General features: G+C 36.7%; 1 protein-coding gene across 1 annotated transcript in view; it reads left to right on the top strand.

Moving 5' to 3' along the window:
* The window catches only part of LOC140243108 (cullin-5-like), a 64058-nt gene extending 43973 nt beyond the window's left edge, over positions 1–20085 (top strand). The window contains exons 13-19 of the mRNA XM_072322839.1: positions 160–291; positions 691–814; positions 1203–1375; positions 12048–12209; positions 13555–13673; positions 14816–14939; positions 16055–20085. Of these exons, the coding sequence (XP_072178940.1) occupies positions 160–291; positions 691–814; positions 1203–1375; positions 12048–12209; positions 13555–13673; positions 14816–14939; positions 16055–16249 (1029 nt within the window). The 3' untranslated portion in view covers positions 16250–20085. The remainder of the gene's footprint in view (positions 1–159; positions 292–690; positions 815–1202; positions 1376–12047; positions 12210–13554; positions 13674–14815; positions 14940–16054) is intronic.
* Positions 20086–21055: the final 970 nt, after the last annotated feature.

The following is a 21055-nucleotide window of genomic DNA, read 5'->3' as shown; positions in this document are numbered from 1 at the left end:
TCTGACCGCCCCTGTTGTCTTATTGTTTCTACCATTTAATGCATTTGTATATCTTATTCTATTCTTCTTCATTGCCATGCTTATGACAAAAAGGAGATGAGAGTAAATGTTATGATGTACAGACCATTGATGATATTGATTTTGAACTTGTCTTCGTAGTTACTGGTGCTGAAGTATGTACAAAACAAGGATGTGTTTATGAGGTACCACAAGGCACACTTGACAAGGAGACTGATACTGGACACCTCAGCAGACAGTGAGAAGGAGGAAAACATGGTAGAGTGGCTCAGGGTAAGAATTTTAGCCTCAGACTTTCAGTGGAGCCATCCTTAGATAGAATGGGTTCTTTGAACACTTTGTTTTTAGGAGAAATGTGATGTAGCAGAACAAAGGGTTTCAATTGATTGCAAAAAAAAAAAAAAATCAAAACTACACACTACCAACAACTAGCATGGAGTCGAAGTTTTAAAATGTTGTACAATATATTTTGAAGTGCCATTCACTCATCTTAGATTGAAAGATTATGCTCAGCATAATAACAAAGTGGTAACGTAATACACAAATATGGCAATAGGAGAGAGGAAAAGCAAAGAATTATTGCAGTTTTCAATACTTTCCCGCCAGTTGTCACTACTGTTGGCCTCTTAATCATCAATAAAACTTGATGAGAAGTTGTGACATTTCTTGCAGGAAGTGGGCATGCCTGCAGACTATGTGAACAAGTTAGCCAGGATGTTCCAGGACATCAAGGTGTCAGAGGACCTGAACCAGGCCTTCAAGGAGCTGCATAGAAATAACTATGGCAATGTTGCAGGTAATGATAATATGTACAGATGTTAAAAAACTTTTGTAACAGTGCTAGTGAAACATTACATGTATAGGGATGGACATACACTATATCTGTGTATCTTTATACCTGTATATATTTCACACACACACACACACACCAAAACTTCATTACATTTTCTGTGATATTTCAGGTCCTGCTTCCCAACTGTCCTCTTTGTAGAAAACCATTCCTTTTCCATTTCAATGTCTACGATAAGAAAGCAAGTATGTAGCCATTGAGTGCTGTGTGCCCTTGATACGTGCAGGTGCTCTGGAATGACACAAAAGATACATAACAGAAATTTTTGTATTTAGTTTAATGATAATGATATGCCATTATTAACTAATTTCTGTATCTGCTTCTTCTTTCTCAGATAATATGAACATCAAAATTCTGAATGCGGGTGCATGGTCAAGAAGCAGTGAGCGTGTGCCAGTTTCCCTACCTGTGGAACTTGAGGACTTTATTCCCGAGGTGGAGGATTTCTATAGGAATAAGCACAGTGGTAGGAAGCTGCAGTGGCACCACCTTATGTCTAATGGAATTGTAAGTCCTGTTTTTCATCGATGTGCTTTATTCCTAAGAGGATTGTTGATGACTTTTCATCAGCTCACCTGAACCAAAGGCTCAAAAGAGCTATTGTGATCACTCTTCATCCGGCGTCTGGCATGCATAAACGTTTTACGTTTTTATCTTCTTCTTGAAAACCCCATGACAACTTTTCACCAAATTTGGCAGATTCCCCTAGAGGAAAAGAATATAATTGTTTTTCAAATGGGTACCATGCCCCCCTTGGGGACATCCATGGGGGCAACCCAAAAAAAGATAAGGAATCTTTACAAATCTTCTTCTCTAGAACCAGATGTGATAGATGTAAGTTAAAGGTATGGCATAGTATTGGTGGAGTTAAGGATTCAGCTTTTAACGTTTTGTAAGATACTTTAATAACCACTTTAAAAAAAATGTTTAGGAGCATATAATTTTAAGAGGAGTTCAAAGTTAATTTGATGAAAATTGGTCTTGAGATGGCTTAGATATCCAAAAACAAAGTAAAACAAAACGGTCCCAATAAAAAGTGAGTCCCACCTTTTATTATGATCGCTTTGTTTTGGATATCTCGGCAATTTCAAAACCAATTTTCATCACATAAACCTTCAATTTCTCTTAGGATTGTATGCTCTTTTTCAATTCAATTCAATTCAATTTATTTGTTCAATTCCACCAAGAATAACAAATTACAGGAATTGTAATATTGGGCGAAGACAAGAAATCAAAGATTAGACAAACATGACAGATAGCTGATACGAGACTTAACATATGATAATCAAGTGGGAAAGATAGGAGACCTGCTGAAAAGCAATGTTTGTAAATTGCAGAAACACCTATTTACAAATACAAAACAAAAAGCCACCAGGTACACAAGACTGAACTTCAGCCTGAAAACTATGTACAATATATACATACAGTATGCGGAAATGAAATGATAATTGTGGGGGGGGGGGGGATGCAGCACACTGACGGATGTTTAAAAAAAAATGTATTTAAACAGAATAAGGGATTGAATAATGGGGAAAAAATTTAACTTGGACTTGGACACACAGTTACAGGGACAAGAGTAAAGAGGGTGAAATAAAGGCAATGACTCACAAGATATCCAGTGCTTAACTAAGATGTAGCTCAGCATTAATCAATAAAGAAAAAAAAATTTTTTTACCAATATAGCAGATTATATTAATAAGCCTACATATGTCTAATTATTCATGAAGATGTGAATATAACACTCAGTCCTATTTAGAGATTAATACATATACAGTGCACTCCCGTTATAACAAACACGGTTATAACGAAATTCCGGTTATAACGAAGTAAAAATTTGGGCTGCAATGTCATCCACTCTATGTATTTTTATTGTTTATTTGTTCGGTTATAACGATATTCCGATATAACGAAAGAAAACTGCCGGTCCTGAGGACTTCGTTATAACGGAAGTCCACTGTATAGTTTACAATTTATGGAACTTTATCAACAGTGGAAACATATGTATGTATTCCCTCTGACAAATTTCAGAGTGTAAAAAAAAAATGTATATATACAGGTTCAAATTTCAATACACAGAAGGAAGGTCAAAATATTTGGCACAAGCTGTACATCACACAAATCTTTTGTACAGTAGGACCTCAGTAAACAGTAACAATTTAAGAAAGGTCCCATTTGCCATTCATAAAACAGACTCACATTAAGCACAAAAATGTATAAATTTATAACTATGCAAGTTATTTCATCTGAAGTACAGTAATACAAAAAAACATCAGGATTCATTGTATCTGTCAAGAAGATAAGATTTAATCTTACGTTTTAATCCAGATAGGCTAATGGCCTGTCTAAAAGAGGATTGCAGAGAGTTCCAGTATTTTGGGCCTGCCAATGCGACAGTATTATTTCTGAGTTGGGTTCTGACTGATGTGAGATGATATAAGGCAGCCTGTTTTGTACAATAATTGTGTACTCTATCATTCTTAACAAACATGGATGCTATTGCGTGGGGCACATCACCATTATTGATCTGATAGATGAGGGATGCCAAATACAATAAATAGATATCCTGTATTTTCAAAATATTATTCCCATAAAACAGCATATCAGTATGAGCATGCGCATTTGCTGCTGACATAATCCTAACAGCTCTCTTTTGAAAAAGCAAAATTTTTTCTAAGCGAATTTTGGCTGTAGCACCCCAAGCTAATACACCATAGTTTAAGTAAGGCAAAATCAAAGATGAATACAGCATGGCCAAAATGCTACTTGGAAGAAAAGACTTTAGTTTGTTCATCATACCTACATTTCTAGAGAGAAGATTACAAAGGTGAGTTGTATGCATTTTCCAATTCAACTTGTCATCAATATGGATACCAAGAAAATTGGTTGATATAACTCTTTCAATCTGAACATTATAAAAAATTACAGGACCAGGCATTAATGTGTCTCTATTACTAAATAACATGTATTTTGTTGTAAGCAGATTCAGGGATAACTTATTGGCATGAATCCATTTAGTTAATTCATGTACTTCCACATTTACTGTCTCCAACAGGACATGCAGGTCTTTGTTAGAGCAAAAAATACTAGTGTCATCTGCAATTAACAAGAAAGAAAAGACACTTGATGATTTTGGAAAGTCATTTACATAGAGAATAAATAATAGTGGTCCTAGAAGAGACCCTTGGGGTACTCCACAGGTGACAGACTGCATACTAGAACCAGTACCATTTAGTTGTACAAACTGTTGTCTGTTTCTAAGATAACTTTTAAACCATTCAAGTGCTGATCCTCTTATACCATAGTAATAGAGCTTATGCAACAAGATATCATGATTGAGAGTGTCGAACGCTTTAGAATAGTCTAAATATATACCAATAGTATCAAGATGATTATCTAGGGCAGATGCTATTTTCTCTACTAAACACAAGATAGCATGAGATGTTGTGTGCCTTTCACGAAAACCAAATTGAGAAGTAGAAAAACTCTTACATGATTTAAGAAATGCAATAAGTCTAGAGTATACAAGTTTTTCAAGAATTTTAGAAAAAACTGTAAGTAAAGATATAGGTTGATAGTTACCTATTTCTGTACGATTTCCTTTTTAGAAAATAGCAGGGAATAATTTTCTTGAAATTGAATAGCACTTTTAGTCGATGGACATACAATTGGAACAAAATAGTGTACAAGTCTATGTAATGAAATTGCTATGCAAATAACATTTTGTATAGCACTCATACAAAAATGCATAGCAAATTGCTATGCAATACCAGGAAAATTATTCCCTGAATAGGAACAACTTTTGCGATTTTCATTTTATCGGGCACAATACCATAAACGATGGACAAATTATAAATGTGAGTAAGGGGTCTTACTAAATATTGTATAATTTCTTTTAGCAAATCATTGCTAATTCCATCATACCCAGGACTCTTTTTCCTCTTTAGGCTACTTACAATATCAAGCACATCTGTTTCTACTACAGGAATTAAAAACAATGTTTTGGGGTTTGGATTATCCAGAAAATCTGTATATGTGTCCTGCATGTGTGGAATGGCATGCGATAAATCAACACCTACATTGGAAAAATATTCATTAAAGGCTTCGCATATATCTTTTTTCGTCTTCAATTTCTTCTTCATCCACTACAAGCTTTGAAATACCCAAAATTTTGGGGTTTACATTCAAAACATTCCGAATAACTTTCCATGTTCCCTTCACATTATTGCATACAGAATTGAATTGAAAAAGATAGTAATCTTTCTTTGTCCTGCGCAAAAGTGATGTCGGTATATTTCTATAAACATATTTTTGTTTAGATTCAAAAGTCTGATTTGTTTTATATTTATAAAACAACCTATTTTTCTTATTTATTGACCTCAATAATGATTTTGTAACCCATGGCAAACGGGGTTTTGTTTTATAATTTTGTTTACGTTTTTTCTCAAATACAAAACAATGATCGTATAATAACATAAACATTTCCATAAATTTTTCAAATGACTTATTAACATCTGTCTCACTCGAGACTTCATTCCAGTCAGTTAATTCAAGCTCTCTCTTAAACTTTGATATACTCTCCTGATTAAATTTTCTCACATATTGATCATCATAAACTGTACTAGGAGGGCTAGAAAACCAAGTTTCTGATATTCCGATTACAGAGCATGTGTCATGTAGATTCTTAAGGAGCATAACTAGTCTATCAAAATTTGTATTCATACTGCGAACATTAAAATGAATGAGGGATAGGTCTTTGTTACTATGGGGGTGAGTAGTCATAACATCACAAAAATGTTTTTCAGTGAAATATTTTGAATCGCATACCAGTAATTCATTATCTTCATGTACATTATAATCAAAATGTGCCGAGTTTAAATTTAACCTAGTAACACTAATGTCATCTTCTGACTGAGTGTTATTTACTTGAGCATTAATGATCTGAAACATAGTGTAACATTTCAATAGAACTTAGGTCATGAGCCACTGGATTTAGCATAAAATTAAATACATATTATACAATCGTATTATGTAAGCTTACCACACATAAATGTACAGATACATGTACACACACAAACAGAATCACAAACACGTATACATTCATACACACATACACACCTCTATTGTGCAAATATACACAATGTAACATAACCAAAATACAGTAGTATGAACAGATGCAATGTAAGTTAGGCATCATGGTAGCCAGTACCAAAATCTAGGGTTAGGAGGGGCTCAAGGCCTCATATTATTACTAATAGAGAGGAGAGGAAAAAAACCCACCATATAATGTACATGTACGTAACCTTGTATGGTATGCTAAAGAAGACTAGCATTCTACACTATAGGAGTATACAGTCAACTTCGGATACCTCGACGTCGGATAAGCCGAATGTCACTTACCTCGGGGGCAAAATGAAAGTCCCGATTGTTCCTATGGAGTTTCTGTGTATTAAAATTCGCGTAGCTCGAAGAAAATAACTCGGAAGTTCGGTTACCTCGAAGTGAAATCTACTGTCCCGATCTTAATTAACTTATTGTTTTTCCCAGCATGTAGCTCGAGTCGAAATTGCAAACATCACTCAGCATCTCCGATTAAGCGCGCGTGGACAGCGAAGACATGTCACAAATCTTTTCACACTCGACTTTAAATATTCTGAGACCAGAACAATTGCGCGCCCAGAGAAATACCCGGTACACGGCTGACAAAAAAAATCCCCAACACCTACCTACCTACGTACACGGTATGCACATAGCACCCGTGCCAATGGAGTGCTTATGATAGCACTACGCTCTGCCCCATCATCTTCTTTTTTTTATTTAACCACTATGTTTTAATTCTTGATCGTGATAGTCATACCATGCACGTAGATTTCTTAACCGTCGTGGCGCACCTGCTTAGGTGTTGACAGTTATATCTTTGACATTAATCACGGTCCACTGTCCAAACATCAATCTCCTGCGTAGTGCCTTTTTTACCCTTTTTTTTTGCTTTTCACAAAGTTTGTTTCATTTATTCTTCCCCGAGAATGCAAGCACTGATTCTTTTTTTTTTTTTTTTTTAGCAATGCGATTATGAAAATAGTGTGGTATATGATATGGAAGTATAGGCCGAGCATAATAAAGAATAGAATAGACAGGGCTCCACACTAACTTTTATCGGGCCACCAATATCATTGGTTTTTATTTTTTGGCGGTCAAAAGTAAAATCTGGTGACACACAAAAAAAAAAATCAAGAAAAACATTAGAAAAACTAAATCGGTCCTACTAAACATAGTAAAATTAATATTAAGCATTATTAAAGTGATACAGATACCCATGTCTAAAACAAATGAATAGAAAATTCAATCATCTTATTCTGTGTTTTAAGATTTAGCAAATAGGCGTGGAGATTATTATAAAAGTTGATGCCTATATATTTAGGAGGTCAAAACTTACGTTTGAAATGAGAAAGTGGGAGCATTTGCTGACATTTGTTAGCATCCGACATTTGTTTTAGCATTGTAAAGAGCCAAAAGTTACTGTTATTCATTTGTTATTGTAAAAGCAATCATTCAACATTTCTTAGTCTGTTAGCACCTTACGGAGCCGAATATTATCGTTAATCATTTTTAAATGTAAAAGCAAACAACCGACATTCATTTCAGCATCTTACGGAGCTGAATGCTATCCTAAGTTATCCATTTCCAAATGTAAGAGCAAACATTCGCTATTTGTGTCAGCATCTAACTGAGCGGACTTATACAGTTAATCATTTCCAAATGTAAGAGCAACAATCTGTTATCTATTTTTGCATCGTACGAAACAGAATATTACCGTTATTCATTTCAAACATACAACATTTATTTTACCATCGTATGGAGCCGAATGTTAGGGCCCTACTGCTGTCCACTTCCGAAAGTGAAATGAATCATCTGACAATTATTTTATCATCGTACGGAGCCGAATATTACTGTTTTTCATTTTTGAACGTCAAGGCAAACATCGGACGTTTATTTTACCATCAAACGTAGCTGAATGTTACTGTTATTCATTTCGAAATGTAATAGCAAATATCCAGTATTTTTTTTAGCATCGTATGGGGCAGAATGTTACTGCTATTCACTTCCAAACATGCCAAACGTAAAAGCAATCATCCGACATGTATTTTAGCATCTTCCGGAGCTGAATGTTATTGTCATTTACTTTCAAACGTAAAAGCAAACATCCAGCATTTATTTTATCATCGTAAGGAGTTGAATATTATTGTTACTCATTTCCGAATGTCAAAGCAAACATCAAACATTAATTTTACCATTGAACGCAGCTGAATGTTACTGTTATTTCATTTCGAAATTTAAAAGCAAACATCAGACACTTATTTTAGCATCGTATGGAGCAGAATATTACTGCTATTCAGTTCCGAACATAAAAGCGATCATCCGACATTTATTTAGCATCTTCTGGAGCCGAATGTTATTGCTATTTCCTTTCGAAAGTACATATAAAAGGAAACATCCAACATTAATTTAACCATCGTACGGAGTTGAATATTGTTTTTCATTTCCGAACGTCAAAGCAAATATTCGACATTCAGCGTCTTCCGGAGCCGAATCAATGTTATCCTTATTCATTGCCGAATGCAAAATCAAATTTCTGACATTAGTTTTAGCACCATAAGAGCTGAGTCTTATCGTTTTTCATTTCCAAAAGTATGAGCAAACATCCAACATTTATTTTAGTATCTTACCGAGTCGAATATTGCCGTTATTCATTTCCAAAATTAAAAGCAAACATCTGACATTTATTTTAGCATCTTACGGAGCCGATTGTTACCACTGTTCATTTTCAAAAGTAAAGGCAAACATCCGACTTTTTCTCTTTTTGGTGGCGCGGTAGGGCCACCAAAAACTTTATTTCTGAAATTTTGATTTCAATTCCGATTTTCACTCAATTCATTCATATAAAAGTCGATTCAATTCCGATTGGCAAGCATAAAAACAATCGGTAGGCACTATAACAGATACCATGTTGAACATCGATAAACGTCGGATAAGTCGAAGAAAATTCGACGTACGCGTACCTCGAATTTCGCGTACGTCGAACCATTTTCTTCAGTCCCGACGAATTTGAGGTATCCGAAGTTGACTGTACATTGTACTTTTGTTGTAGAATTACTGTACATGTAACTAAATTTAGATCTAATACTTCTACATTTTTTTTTTTCACTAACAATGTAACTTTCTTTTGAAGATATGTACAGTATGATTGTAAAGAAACTACCCAAAGCTGGGCAAAGCGTGTTCAAACATAACTAACTAACTAACGTGACCAAAATAAGATTCCAGATGTTGGAATATTGAAGTTCAAATAAGCTGGCAAATTAAATCGCTCTTTTTAAAGAAAAACATGTCAGAGCAAATTCAAGGGAAGAACAAACTTCTTCACAGCATGTTACAGGGAAGCTAACATACTATGAAGGGAAGCTAACTGATCCTTTGAAGGGAAGAACAAACTTCACAGCATGTTACAGGGAAGCTAACTGATCCTTTGAAGTGATCATCTTTTTTATCTTGGTGCCATTTGGACCTACTGATTTCAGGGCGACAAAGATTCTACCGTCAATGGTCCATGCGGATTCCACCTTTGCTGCAAGCGTTTGCATCTTTAAACAGTTGATAATTGCGTGCCGTTAGATCCTCCACCAGACCAAGGCCTGTTCCTTTCAGTCGGGACTTGTTCCGCATCATTACTGCCTTGGTGCGATAGGAGCAAAACTTAACAAGGACCGGTCTGGGCCTAGGTCTTCGTTGCTCTTGCTGATCATCTCGGGGCTTACCAACACGGTGGGCTCTGTCAATTTCATTCTTCTGTAGGGTGATACCTAGCTTACTTTTAGCGAAATCCAACACCAGAACGTCGATATGCTCATCCTTGGTTTCAGGGATACCAATAATGCATGCAGAGTTACGTCTGGAATACTGCTTCAAGTCCTCTAGGTCTTTAGCGGTAGTTTTGGCGTGTTCCAGCAACTTCCATATCTGGTCTATCTCTCTACCCCTGCGATCCAAAGCTACATTGATGTCATGTATCTCTCCTACTTGAAGATCAATCAGATCTCTATTTTGTGAGATGAATGTTTTCAGCTGAGTAGTGACCTCAGCTTTGACGGATGTAACGATCGATGAGACTGATTCTCGAAGAATGCTTTTGAAATGATCATCCTTGATCAACTCTTTAAGAATGTTGGCAGTGTTTGCTTGAGATGGAGCTACCTGACTTTGCGTGTTCTTTCTGGTGCCAACGGCAGGTTTACCTTTATTTTTACTGGGCATGTTTGAGTTTGTGTCACAGTCAAATGCGTTGCTAGTGGTAGTTTCAGACTCACTCTCAGTCTCAGGCATTGTGATCCAGGTTAACTAATCAATAAGATGTAACATATTTAACTGGCATATTTGAGGCCGTTTATCCCCAGCCCTAGTTAGTAGAAGTCTACAGGCTCATCATGATGGAAGCAAGACGAAATGTCACGGTCACACGAATTGCGATAGTCGTAGCCTACGTACAAAGTCAATGGCAATGCACTGCAACTGCAGATATGAAAGTACACGTACTATTGCAGTGTGCGGCACACGTAACAAAATGTGTGAGTGAATACGAAAACAATCCGAGGCTCACCAAAACGTAGATATTTCATAAATGATGAACAAACTTGCATTCCCAAACTCTTCAGAGGAAAGAGGACTTGTCTGTTGATTAATAGTCCAAAATAAATTGCCAATTTCTTTAGGATGCATGCGATTGCAGCCGATTTTGCAAACGAGCAATTACTGTGTGTCTGAGTGTTCGATTCTGCCTGTCAACCAAACCAAAAAGTAGGAAGTGTCTCATTATCTAAAAAAAAAATCATCATTAAAAAAAAGATTGGAAACCTTAAGCCCATCTCAACTGAAACTGTACCAGCCCTTTAATGCTATGAATTAGTACATTGATGAGTGTCATTTCAGGTTTGTTCATGGTGGATCAAGGGGTGCCCTCTTGGAGCTCAGTGGAGGGGTCCAAATGGAGGCCTGAATTGTACATTTTCATCTTCTCCTTGAAAACCCCATGACAGATTTTCACCAAACTTATAGCAGGTAGCATCGCTAGGGGTATAGGATCTCAATTTGTTCAGATGGGCACCATGCCCCTCCCCCATCCCCAGGGGGCCCCAACCCCCCCCCCCCAAAAAAAAAAAAATAAAATAAGGTATCTTTAAAAATCCTCTTCTCTAGAACTAGAAGTAATGGAGCTAAGTTAATACTATGAGTAAGTACATTGATGAGTGTAGTTTCAAGTTTGTTCATGGTGGATTCAGGGGTGCCCCCTTGGAGCAGGAGGAGGGGAGGGGTCCAAATAGGGTACCTTTGTAAACTACATTTTCTCCTTCCTCTTGAAAACCCAATTATTGATTTTCACCACACTTGGCAGGTAGCAACCCTAGGGGATAGGATCTCAGTTTGTACAAAAGAGCACCATGCTCCCCCTTGGGAGTACCAGCCCCCCTACCCCACATTAAGGAACCTGAAGAAAAAAAATTACCATCAACCCACTAAAGTTTTTTTTTTTTTTTTTTTTTTTTATAAAACTGCATAGTTCATTTATTTTTAAAGACAGTGTACTTGTCAGGTATTTTTCTTTTTTTTTACCAGTGTGATGTTATATAATCATGTGTATGGATACCATGCCCCCATTAAGAAGCCCTCAAAGCTGCCCCCCCCCCCCAAGTTTGCAATGTTCTTAGGTATTATTCTGCAAGAATGCATGGAAGGTGAACTTGCGATGCTCAGGTTGGCCTGAGACCCCCGGTCTCTTGTTCATGAGCAGGTAAATACATATTTAACCTCTTTTCACCAATTAGTACATCCAATGGTGTTTTTTCCTTGCATGTCTAGAAACTGCTTTGTAATTGCCAATGAATAAAGATTGCCTAATCCCCTTAGATGGCCTTTTGTATCACCCAAACTTTCCTGTTGGACTGAGGTACATGTTTATGCCTGAGAGGGTTGGCTAACTAACAATTAGACCAAATTTGGGGGAATTGACTGAATGCCAATGACAAAGCAAAGCAACTCACAGCTAAGTGCCTGGGCTCATGAATTGTTTAAGGGAGATGAAAACATTGTATTGTCAATGTGTGTTATATGTTTCTGCGATATCTTCTAGATCACCTTGAAGAATGAGGTAGGCATGTTTGACCTGGAGGTAACAACCTTCCAGATGGGCGTCCTCTTCGCATGGAACCAGAGGCCACATGACAAGATATCACTGGAGAATCTTCGGCTGGCCACAGAGCTGCCAGACCATGAACTCAGGAGAACTCTGTGGGTAAGTTGACTTACAGTCATTTTCTGATATTTTATCTTTTCATTTTGTGTGTGTGTGTGTTTTTGTATAGATGTGCTGTCAGTTTCTCTGCTGGTCGGAGTATCTTTTTACCTTCCTTAGTATACACAAAAAAAAAAAGGGGGGGGGGAAGAAGAAGTTGAGAGCACTTGTTTAATGCACATGAGACTAACAAAGAATATTTGTCTACATTGGTGGCTACTGCAAATGTATGAAATTTCCTTGGCAAAATATTGAGAATATACAGATAAGGATTTTATCGTCTGACTTTTGATATTTGACGTTTGATATTTCATCATCTTCATTGAATTTTACCTCCCCCAAGCCAAATTTACATATTGTTGTCAACATTGGACACAATTCTTCTTTCATCAGCTCTTTTTTTTCTGTGCAAATTGAAATTATTGTGCACCTTCAGAGCGAGTTGACCACTCACCATTGTTCCAAAGAAGCTAGCCTTCATAAAGTCATAATGTTCATGTATAGAACTTGACTCTTTCTTGATGGTGTTTCAGGCCCAAATTTATTTGCGTACTCCCTTATTCTCAATATCTAGGCTATTATGATTGATTATGCAAGCTGAGTGACACTTAATTGATGTAGATGAAGGGGAAGAAGAAGTTGAGAGCACTTGTTTTATGCACATGGGACTAACATAGAATATTTGTCTACATTGGTGGCTACTGCAAATGTATGAAATTTCCTTGGCAAAATATTGAGAATATACAGATAAGGATTTTATCGTCTGACTTTCAATATTTGACGTTTGATATTTCATCATCTTCATTGAATTTTACCTCCCCCAAGCCAAATTTACATATTGTTGTCAACATTGGACACAATTCTTCTTTCATCAGCTCTTTTTTTCTGTGCAAATTGAAATTATTGTGCACCTTCAGAGCGAGTTGACCACTCACCATTGTTCCAAAGAAGCTAGCCTTCATAAAGTCATATGTTCATGTATAGAACTTGACTCTTTCTTGATGGTGTTTCAGGCCCAAATTTATTTGTGTACTCCCTTATTCTCAATATGTAGGCTATTATGATTGATTATGCAAGCTGAGTGACACTTAATGGATGAAGATGAAGCATTAACATCATTGGTTGGTGATGATCTGTATGCATGATTCCATTTCATGCAACATGTTTACAAGTACTTCCACATATTCACTGGACACTGAATTTATTCTTGCAATAGAACAAAAATTTTGTCATGTTGTGTAAGTGAATTTGAAAAGTTTTCCCCACAATATGTTTTGATTTCTGGTATATACACTTCAAACTGTGCATACAATTATACAGCTTCATCATAACTCCTTTACAACAGTCACTGGTGGCATTTGCCAAACTCAAAAGGCAGCTAATCCTCATGCATCCTGAGGCTAAATCACCCAAGGAGTTCAGTGATGGAACTGTCTTCTGGGTCAACCAGGAATTTGCTGTCATGTAAGTCTGATCAAAATTTGATGCATCGTGTGTTTGTCTTTTGCTTTAAAAAGTGATGATTTGCCCAAGCTGAGTATTCTGAGAGATGTGTGGCTTTGACTCTGTGATAATTGTCAGGGGATGGTCCTGCTGTCAGTAGAGCCACCTGAGAAAGACAGGCTGTCTGAGCTCTAAACATTTTTCATCTTTTTTTTTTTCTTACTGATTTGTGCCACATTCCTGTCAGTGTATTTGTGATGTATTGTTTTCACTTGGATATTGCTTGTGCAGTGGACAAACCCATCTGAAAAAAAAAAGAAATAGATGTCATGTTGAGCAAATTTTTCTTACCCTTTGAAGCAATTTAAATAGAAAATTGAATGACCTGAAATTCTATGACCTTTTGTCATTGTTATACAAAGTATGTGTTTTTCAGCATCTAATGAGCTACATGTGTTGCTACAGGAATCACATTTGAAAAATTAAAAATATTACTTCCACAGTGTAAGAGTTATTGAAAATTATTGCTATGGAAAATTTTCAGTGTATGTATACATGTTCATATGTTACCGTAAAAGCTAGATTTGTGCAGTCTTTGCGTCATATCCTGTTGTGGAAAGTGCCAAATTTAGGGTAGTTGAAGTACACCCTGATGAGTTTTTAGTTTTATTTTGTTTTCACATATTTACTTTCCCATTCTCTATCCAGTTGTTCCTCTTTAAATACAATGAATAAAAAACAAGAGGGAAAGAAATTGGCTGTATTGCGTTTATGAAGTGTCTATGAGACATATTTGTTGTTGTTGTTTTTTTTTTGGAGGGGGGGGGATTGTTCAAGGGAGATACTTTGCAAGTGAAGCAGTATTTGATTCATACATTAAAAATGTAAACTGTAAAAGTTCAAAGTAGACAGTGCTAACAGTATTGTGTGCAATATTTATGTATAGCAAGTTGAGTACAGCACTATCAATATACAATGTATATTTTCCATAAAACACAGCAAATATATCTATTCATTGTATACAGTGACTATCCAAAGTCATTAGAATGTTGCAGCTCAGGCCACATGCAGAACTTTGCTGTTATTGAAGACAAAGATTTGAAGACAAAAACATCCTGTTTTCATTTATTGTGTATCATGTAAATGACCACTGATCCCTCCAGAAAGAATGGCAAGCCCCAGAAGCGAGGCAAGATCAACCTGATAGGCAGGCTTCAACTGTCCACAGAGAGAAGTGCTGAAGAGGATAAAGAAGGCATTGTACAACTCAGGATTCTCAGGACTCAGGTGTGTGCAAGATTTTCATTTCATGAGGCATTACATGTAACTTTGTGAAAATAAAAGGCACATCCTTTGTGTCTTTAACATATGATGATATCACCATTCGCACCAGTAGGATATATTTCATACTTTTTGGAAAGGCTATTTGGTATTGATAGACATAATGTTTTTTGTAGTTTTACCTCATGCCATTCATGATGGTAATCCACTTCGCAAGCTCCTCTACCTCTACATTCCACAAAGTTAACTAATATGTTGTCTCAGTAAGTAATATGTCATAGGATAATGTTATGATGCTATGCATTCATTTTGTGTTTAACAAGGGTCACTGAAACCCTGATTATGCTGTTTTACATATTTATGACCTTTGCTGATGTGCAGTCCAGTCCAGTGATAATGAAGATGACATCTTCAAACAGGCATTTAGGATGAAAGTTATTCCAAAGTTCTTGAGTAGTTAAAGGTGCCAAAGGAGGATTTAGAAAATCAACAGCCGACATTACATATCTAGATGATCCTAAGCAGACAATATATGCTTACAATGCCCGTTTTTTCCAAGCACATTTGCCTCTCTGTTGAAGCTTTTTGAACCATTGCTTACCTGACAATGCTATCATATACAATCCACAGCATTGGTGTGGATCTTGTTTAGTGAGTGAGGAGTTTACTCCATGGAGTGATCTTTGTACCACATCTGTGGAGCACCCCTCGTATGCTTCTTAGCTCACAGTCTTGTGCTTGTTTTTGGGAGCCTCTAGTGTTCCATGCATTGTACATGACCAAACTAGCTGAGCTGGGCACAACTTGTGATAGCTTCAGTGCATTCTGACCTAGCTCCCTCAAAAACCTGCAGAGGTACTCTATGGCATACACATGTCAATGATAGGGTGGAGTAATATGTGATAAGATCTTAGTGTTATTGATGAATTATGAGACAAATCTGAATTTATGCAAATCGATGTACCTCACTTCACTTGGTATGCTTTCTTTCTGTAACTGGTTAGGGATTAGAGATGACACATTGAAGGACATGACTAATTAATATGTAGATTTCACTAGAAATAACTTTGCAGACTAAGTTACATTATATCATGACAATGCCTTCTTGTATCCTTCAACAGGAAGCAATAGTGAAGATCATGAAGATGAGGAAAAAGCTGAGCAATGCCCAGCTGCAGACAGAGCTGGTTGAAATCCTGAAAAACATGTTCCTCCCTCAAAAGAAGATGATCAAGGAGCAGATCGAGTGGCTGATTGAACACAAGTACATGAAGCGGGACGAGGGAGACATCAATACATTTATCTACTTGGCCTGAAAAGGTGGAGAATCAGACAGTAGAGTTATGTGTTGCAAATGAAGAATGGTGCCTCAACCCAAGGGGTTTGAGAAAGATGAATCTGTACACCTTTGGGTGTACATGGTGCACATATCAACGGTGCTTTGCTCATTTGAAGTGGTGAGCACAATGCTCTAGGAATGCAAGTTGCAGCAGAAGAGGAGTATTGTTGGATATGTGTCCTTTGTCATCAATCTAGCATAGTTTCAGCAAATGTCATTTCATCACTGCTGAACTGAAGCAGAAGCACTCTTGAATGGGCAGATGAGAGGGACAAAGTTTGTATCAATTTAAACTTGTCGTTCTCAAGTGCAATTGATCTTACTTCTTGTGCTGATAGGGGTTATATACCATGGTGTAGCATGAGTATAAATAAGTATAAATGCTTATGACACTGATTTTTTAACACTTTGATCCATGCTGAAAACATGTTATTGGTGTTCTGAATTCCTCTTCAAATTTTATTTGATGAGAATTTAAGAGGATTATAAAGTTTTCCTTTTATGACCAATGCAGTGGATGTGATATTATGACATTGTGAATCCCATTATTATAAAAACCAATAGAACAAGCATTCAATATTGAGGGAAATTTTCTATTTTTTTTTCTCTCTTACTTGCATGCCTACAACACAACTCACTTGATATAGAAAGCTTAGTTCATAAACATGTACAGAAATACTCGTTATGTGAGAGGATTTTATTTTCATGATCAGTCAAAATTACCTCACACACTCATAAAAGAAGGTGTAACTGAATCTCAAGCTCTTAATTGCAGACTCATTTAATGTAGTGATGTATGGATAGAAGAATTCTGCAAATGTCATTCTCATCAAATTGCCACAGCTGGTTTCGTGAAACAAGTAGAATAAGAAGGGGGAGGGGATGAGAAATGAATAAGGCGACTGATCTCCATAACTTCAATGTTACTAGGTACTGTATCCATGCTGGCTATGCACTAAACCCCAGACTGCCATATTAATCTGTGTGGACACTAACTATGAGTGGTAAGCAGTAGCACAATTAGTTTGCAATAGTTGCTACTTGTTTGTCTTTGTTCCCCTTCCAGAAATATTCTGCACAAAGTTGTTTAAAGAGATTGTGCCAAAGTTGTACTTGGCATTAAAAGCAAGAAGGGAATGAAACAGATCCATCTTGCATCAGTTGTTACCATGTACTGTAAAGGAACAAGTCATTTCATTTCATTTATTTCATTCTCATTTTTCTTTCAACAAAACATAACACAAAGTAAAGTCACACACAAATTGAAGATTGGTATGCATGAGAAAATGAGAGACCAATAAAGAAGGGGAGAGGGATTTATGAGGTCAAGGAGTTTGAGATTATTATCTCTTTGATACTTACAGACTTGTCATTACACACTCAAACAGTTTGATGTATTACTATCTCATCTATAAGTCCATTACATGCCCCTCCTGCACCCATGATAAAGCACTCCATGCATCTTGCTGTATTCACATAACATTGTCTCCACTACACAAATTATTTCAAACTACCTGTAATGAATTCATGATGGCAGTGCACTTGTACACTGTATATCCATCGAGCAAATTGCTGAATTGCTGTGATGCTATTAATAGCATACATTTGAAGCATTGCATTTTAAAGTACCCTTAACTGCACATGAAAATATGCTAACAAGATTATGTTCTCATATGCAAGTAGGGCTTCACTTCACTAGCTGTAATCTTTTCCCACATGTGCATATTCCAATGGCAAGCTGGTCATCTGCTTTCAAAATTTCCCTTTTTACAAAGTTAAATCCTGTGGTCGTAAGTTTCTAATTATAATGGGGTTTGCCCGTCTTTCTTGAAAGGCTTGATTATACATTGTACTGATCATTTTGCTGTACATTAGGTTTAGCATTAAATGCTGATATTATGTATCATTTGTTCAGTCACTTTTAACCCGTTGAGGACGGTTTGATTTTGCTACAACACGCATTCCCCATAGACACCTGCCCGAGTATACTCGGGACTCGTCCTCAACAGGTTAAGGTTATGTGAATTGATCAGAGGAAACTGCTGGCCACTATTATGTTACCCTGTTCTCTGTCAGAGGAAATGAGAAGTGCAAGGTGCGTGTGCTAGTTATAATTATTCAGATATCCATTGCTTGCTATCAACACAGTGCAAGTTTGTTCTTTTAAGATATTATGGGACTGATGATTTCATTCATCCTACCACTTGATAACAGTATAGGAAGCACTAAACAATGATTTGCCACATGATATTTTTGTAGTATTACTGTCTATGAAAACCTGGGTGACCTCTTGTTTTTAACAGATCCTGTGATTGGTGAGGACTTACAATTGTCCATTTTAGGAATATAAATCTGGAGGCAAGTGCTTTACAGTGCCAGAGGTGTATAAGTGCATATGCAATAAGTGATTTAAAGGTACAGTTGAACCTCTCGTATCTGGACAAGTCGGGACCGGGGCTCATCCGGATAAGGGATTTGGCCGGATATGGGAGACTCAATGCTTTATACATGTACATATACATACACATGTACTGATGTAGCCCATTGTAGTACCACATGTAGTACTGTGTATACTGCAACCTTTTCATTGTTACACTCAGTAACAGACCCCAAAATAGAGGTGTATGTTAATGTTGGAAGTAATATGTAATTCATGTGTGTTTGTGTAGGAGTTCTCAAGGAGTTGGGAATCCCCCTTTCCTCCCGTAATTATTTAAAAAAAAGGCATGCCAAAAAAAGAAAAATCACGGCGAGATTGCGTCTGTATAATAGAGAGATCCGGATAAAGGGAGGCCGGATAAAGAGAGGTTCAACTGTATGTGTCATACAGTAATATATGCTCAATCATTCAAGTCTCATAAGTATGTCCCTGCATATATTTATGTGCATTTTTGAATAATTCTATGAGTGGTGAATTATCATTCAATTGCTTGATATAACTTAGGGGCAAGCAGTAGGATAGGATGTTAATTAACCTTTTAATATGGATCTTTGCCTGAGTTGCAGGATGAAATGTACAGTTTGCAGGAAATTTTACAAGTGCTGAGGGTTCATGCTAGCAATTTCTATGGATCTTGGCAGGTGCAGTCTCTGTGAGTAGAAGCATTAAATTCAGTAGCAGTCGTGAAGTTAGGAAATGGAATGCAGGTAAACCGTAAAGTTGGAAAATTGTACATTTTGATCACTCATATTGCAATACATAGTGAAATGTGACCGATAATTGTCACAGAAGTGTGGCTAGTATAATTTTGAGAACGTATGTCAAGGCCATTGTTATTGTGAAAAATATAAGAGATTTCAAATTGAGTGCACAATTTTGCTATAATTAACAAGATATCATGTGTATAACTTGAACAAAGCATGATATTGAATGAAGTCAAAATTTAATTTATGTGGAACAGGCCAGGGATCAGGGTATGAGCTCAACTTCTTAGGTGACTGAGTTAATGAGGTAATTCAGAGTGATCAGAAGAACAGGATTTGATCAGATAGGGATATCACAGAATGACAGGGGAACTCTGGTATTGAAGCTGAGAAAAAGCAACTGATCGTAAAGATATTCACAGCTGTTGAATCATCAGCAATTGAGAAAGCAAGCCGTACACAACCGTACATTTTATGACTACCATTGTGTGTATTAAAAAAATAAAAAATACTGGTGCATTTCTAATGTTTCTTTTCTATTCAATAGACCTTTGTTTTTATCTGCTGTTACCAACAGCAGATAAAAACAAAGCTCTAGATTATGAATAGGGGGTTGGTAACATGTGACTTTATGGTATATCCGTGTTACTTGTCTTTTTTTTTTTTGGGGGGGGGGGGAGGCCTCTTGGACATTTGCAGTTTTGATACTTATATAATTGTGATGTTTGAATTATGTGATTTGTGCAAATTAAGTGGTTGAGATGTACAAATATACTGATGAAGAGAAATTCAAATTCGTACAACTGTTGTTGAACAGTTCTATATTCATGAGAGTGAAAAGAAAAATTGAGAGAATAAAATTATGATGGAAACAAGAATATCAAAGATACTCTGAGCATCAACCTTTGTGATGTTTGTGCTTGCCCTATTTGATTTAACTGGGATTTTTTTTTTTTTTTTTTGTATTGTTGTAGCTCTTACCCATAGCAGTGTAAGCACTGCATGGCGTGACAGCGTGGAACCTGTCTTTTTTTCCTGTTTTTATTTTAGAAACATATCCTCCCACAGTGATGTTCAGATGATGGTAATTAGAAAGCCCTGAAGCAGATCTTAAGCTTTATTTTTCTCCCAGGAAGGGGGGTGGGGGGGGGGGGGGGGGCTTCATGTATCAACCTCATTGACTTTTCCAAAGGACTAAGAAATTTGCTGAGTTAGTACGTGCGTGTATTAAGATCGGATGACAGTAAATTGACAGTTCATTATGTACATGTCATGCAGGAGCTTAGGCATAATATCTACAGACTTTATCTCTGTCCAAGGATTTACCCGTGAGTTGACTGCAACTACACAGAAAACACTTGTTTGAGGTTAAGATCTCACTTAAATACCAGTGAGAATTTATTATACATAGTAGCGTAATACCATAAGAAGTACTTGGGGAAAAAGCTTTAATGATAAAGTTCTTAGATTTGAAGAGTTTTCTTGTAGAATAAACCAAGATATCGTGTGTCTCTGATTCTGTATACCTGCAGATGGTGTGAGTAGCCCTTGCGATATTTTATTATTGAATTACTAATAATGACTGATATGACAGTAGCACTATGAAGGTATGTAGAGCAATCTTCCTGGAAGCACTTCA

This window comes from Diadema setosum, chromosome 19 (assembly GCF_964275005.1).
Source record: "Diadema setosum chromosome 19, eeDiaSeto1, whole genome shotgun sequence".
Lineage (NCBI taxonomy): Eukaryota > Metazoa > Echinodermata > Echinoidea > Diadematoida > Diadematidae > Diadema > Diadema setosum.
Note: the sequence above shows the minus strand (reverse complement) of the source record. Positions and strands in the feature narration are given on the sequence as shown.